Raw genomic sequence first — 3,120 nt, forward strand, 5'->3', positions numbered from 1 at the left:
CACAATCCTCAGGTGTGGGGTTTTATCACAAAATGCCTCAGTGTTAGTTAGAGAGGGGTATTTCTATTTAAACTACTTTCTCTTTGGCCCTCTGGCCAATGTGGGACAACAATGAGTTCCAACACTCCCTCGCACATGAGACCCCATTTTATGGGTCACACGTGGAGATCTACATTGGCAACCACATGGAGCCATGTTGAGACTCACCCATCACGTGGGGCCAAACGGGGACCCACCCAATCACATGGCATCTTTGGCCCTACATAGAGCCATGTCGGGACTCACCCATCACGCGGGGCCAAACGAGGACCCATCCAATACCATGGCAATATGGGCCCGCCTCCTAGCTCTGATACCATGTAGAAATTTTCAGGTCGACAGGCAGAGGGCCACCTCCAACAACACCGATACTATCCCCACTTACCCACCAGCACAATCCTCAGGTGTGGGGTTTTATCACAAAAAATCTCGGTGTTAGTTAGAGAGGGATATTTCTATTTAAACTACTTTCTCTTTGGCCCTCTGGCCGATATGGGACGACAATGAATGAACGGTGGTGATTTCTCCCGTATAATCTGATGGCCAGTAAAAAAAACGAATTATTAATTTTCCTTGAGAACGAGCAGATATTATTTAAAGTTACAGCTTAGGTGGTTGTCAAAAGCAAGCTTATTGATTTACCAGCTCTTACTCTATCTGACATATAATAAAATTTCTCCAAGCGGTTGGTTTGGTAATAAGAGCTTCAGCTGGGTTTGTATTACGTTCGGCCTATAGAGTCCTATTTTTCCCTTTTCTGACCTCTTGTATTTGAATTGAATTTCCTCTATAGCTAGCAGCTGCAAGTATGGTTTGGACCGTGACATTTAAATTAGTAGGTAAACTTCTAACTGTGAAATTTCATCAAAAATGCAAAACCCTAAGAACATGCTTGGAGATTTTTTATGGGAAATTTACAATAAGTAAACCCTAATAGTATCACCTACCATGACCTGGCGAGATAGCTACGTATTAAATTATTTAGTTCACCATAAGTAAGGTGGCCAAGTTATGGCCAACTTACCGACACAATCACTCGTCCCATACAAGTGCAATACAACGTCCTTAAAAAAAGAAGCCAATCCATAAAATTACAAGAAAAATCCATAGAATTAGAAGCTGAGGGGAACGTCCTTCATAGCATGGGTCTTTTGAAGATTTGGGTCACCCTTCTTATGACTCCTTGTGCAAATTTTTGGGGGAGGAAATGGAATCTGCTTGACATTGTCACAGCTGGTATGTTTCTGAGTGTGCATGTCCTTTGTTTGTTTGCACCGTTTTACTTCACTTGGACAGCATTTTGGTTGATGCTTGTGCTGGGTTACGTCACTGGTTTCGGAGTCACTCTTTCTTACCATAGAAACCTTGCTCATCGGAGCTTTAGGCTCCCAAAACTGCTTGAGTACTTGTTTGCCTATTGTGGGGTTCTCTCAGTTCAGGTACGTATGTCAAAACATCTCATAGCAATATCAACATTTTTCAACTTTGTTATCTTTCTCTTCTTTCTTCTTTCCACATTTGTTTTAGGGACTATTTTGACCAGGATCTGCATTAGGTTAATGAGAAAAAGCTGAGTTTGATGTGTTTTCATTTGCAGGGTAGCCCGATTGAGTGGGTGAGCACACACCGGTACCATCACCAATTTACCGATACAGAGAAAGACGTTCACAGCCCACTTAAGGGATTTTGGCATAGTCACATGGGTTGGATTCTAGACAGCCGTTCTCGGTTTGGAAGAGTAAGCCACACACTTTCTCTCTCAGACTTTGAACTGATAATTTCCTCACTTTTTGTTTAATTGAATTCTCTTTTTTGGTACAAATACTTACTAATATTTGTTTTGTTAAATTTTCAGTACGGAGGTCTTCGGAATGTTGAAGACATGAAGAAGCAGCCATTTTATGTGTTTCTTCATCACACTTTCCTTCTACATTCATTTCTTCTTGGATGTATACTATATTACATCGGTGGATTTCCCTTCGTGGTTTGGCCAATGGTGAGAGAGCTAGATTTCTAAATTTCCCTCTTTTTTCATCTTTGAGCATATATGTGTATAGCTACAGGGCTAGCCCTCATAAGTTTGAATAATAAGTTCCTTATGATTTCAGGGCGTGAGGATGGTGATTGTTTTCCATAGCACTTTGTTTGTAAATTCGGCTGGCCACATTTGGGGATATCAGGCATGGAACACCGGCGATCTCTCTAAAAACCTTTGGTATATATTATATTCATGGTTGAGATATAAAAATTTATTTTGAAAATTTGATATTATATACAAAGACGTACAAGTATTTATTTATGTAAAATCTTGAACTTCTTTAGGTGGTTGGGGTTGGTTGCACTTGGAGAAGGATGGCACAATAACCACCATGCTTTTGAATACTCAGCTCGACACGGCCTCGAATGGTGGCAGATTGACGTGACTTGGTACCTCATAAAATTTCTTGAGGCCCTAGGGTTGGCAACAGATGTGAAAACACCATCCGAGGCTCATAAGCAACGTATGAAGGCTAAATCCATGGCTGCTCAAGAATAGGGACCTTGCTTGCAGGCTAGCTTAAACTTGTATTAGCTTTTTTAATTTATAATAAGATGTTATTATTGTTCATGCATGGTCATGGTGTCGACCTAGCTTCTTGTTGAAAATGGTTTGCTCTTCTTTTAACCAAGCCATTTATCACAAATTTGAGGGTTTATCTTTCATGAATCTTGTTTTATGAATCTCGGATATGTAATCAATTGGTTTGAATTAAAAGCAACTACGAAACAAGAGGATTTATAGTTCATGTCCATGTTAGTTGTATGGGGTCAGGCATAATAACTTTCAGTCTTTTTCTATCATAACTTTGTTCCTGCACTTTCTTTAAAACTAATGTTCAGCCTTTCTTTATCCCACTCAACATTTTGGTATAAATGGTGGTTGGAGCATTAAATATGTAAGAGTTAATCTGTTCATAGTCTACAAAACAATGGTGACTTGCAAATGGCGTTTTAAGGTAATGACAAAAGATAATCATATTTATACATTTTGGTGTGGATTTCATCTATACCGATTCTTTCCCCTAACAACTAACTTTCTAA

General features: G+C 39.6%; 1 protein-coding gene across 1 annotated transcript; it reads left to right on the plus strand.

Annotated features, from left to right (window-relative positions):
• Nucleotides 1-936: 936 nt before the first annotated feature.
• LOC148693063 (palmitoyl-monogalactosyldiacylglycerol delta-7 desaturase, chloroplastic-like) lies at nucleotides 937-2,825 on the plus strand. The gene is made up of 5 exons (XM_088680559.1): nucleotides 937-1,478; nucleotides 1,637-1,777; nucleotides 1,895-2,035; nucleotides 2,148-2,254; nucleotides 2,362-2,825. The coding sequence occupies exons 1-5, from the start codon at nucleotides 1,182-1,184 to the stop codon at nucleotides 2,573-2,575; spliced, it is 900 nt and encodes a 299-aa protein (XP_088536685.1). The 5' UTR covers nucleotides 937-1,181; the 3' UTR covers nucleotides 2,576-2,825.
• The last annotated feature ends 295 nt before the right edge of the window (nucleotides 2,826-3,120 follow it).

Source organism: Pyrus communis, chromosome 11, assembly GCF_041283825.1.
Source record: "Pyrus communis isolate YQ-2024b chromosome 11, ASM4128382v1, whole genome shotgun sequence".
Lineage (NCBI taxonomy): Eukaryota > Viridiplantae > Streptophyta > Magnoliopsida > Rosales > Rosaceae > Pyrus > Pyrus communis.

What these genes read in the sequence shown, in the direction of transcription:
- LOC148693063 (XM_088680559.1), top strand. Translation starts at nt 1,182, where the DNA reads ATGGGTCTTTTGAAGATTTGGGTCACCCTTCTTATGACTCCTTGTGCA. An exon ending in GCCGTTCTCGGTTTGGAAGA is followed by an intron (nt 1,778 to 1,894) that starts GTAAGCCACACA and finishes TTAAATTTTCAG; the next exon opens with TACGGAGGTCTTCGGAATGT. An exon ending in GATCTCTCTAAAAACCTTTG is followed by an intron (nt 2,255 to 2,361) that starts GTATATATTATA and finishes GAACTTCTTTAG; the next exon opens with GTGGTTGGGGTTGGTTGCAC.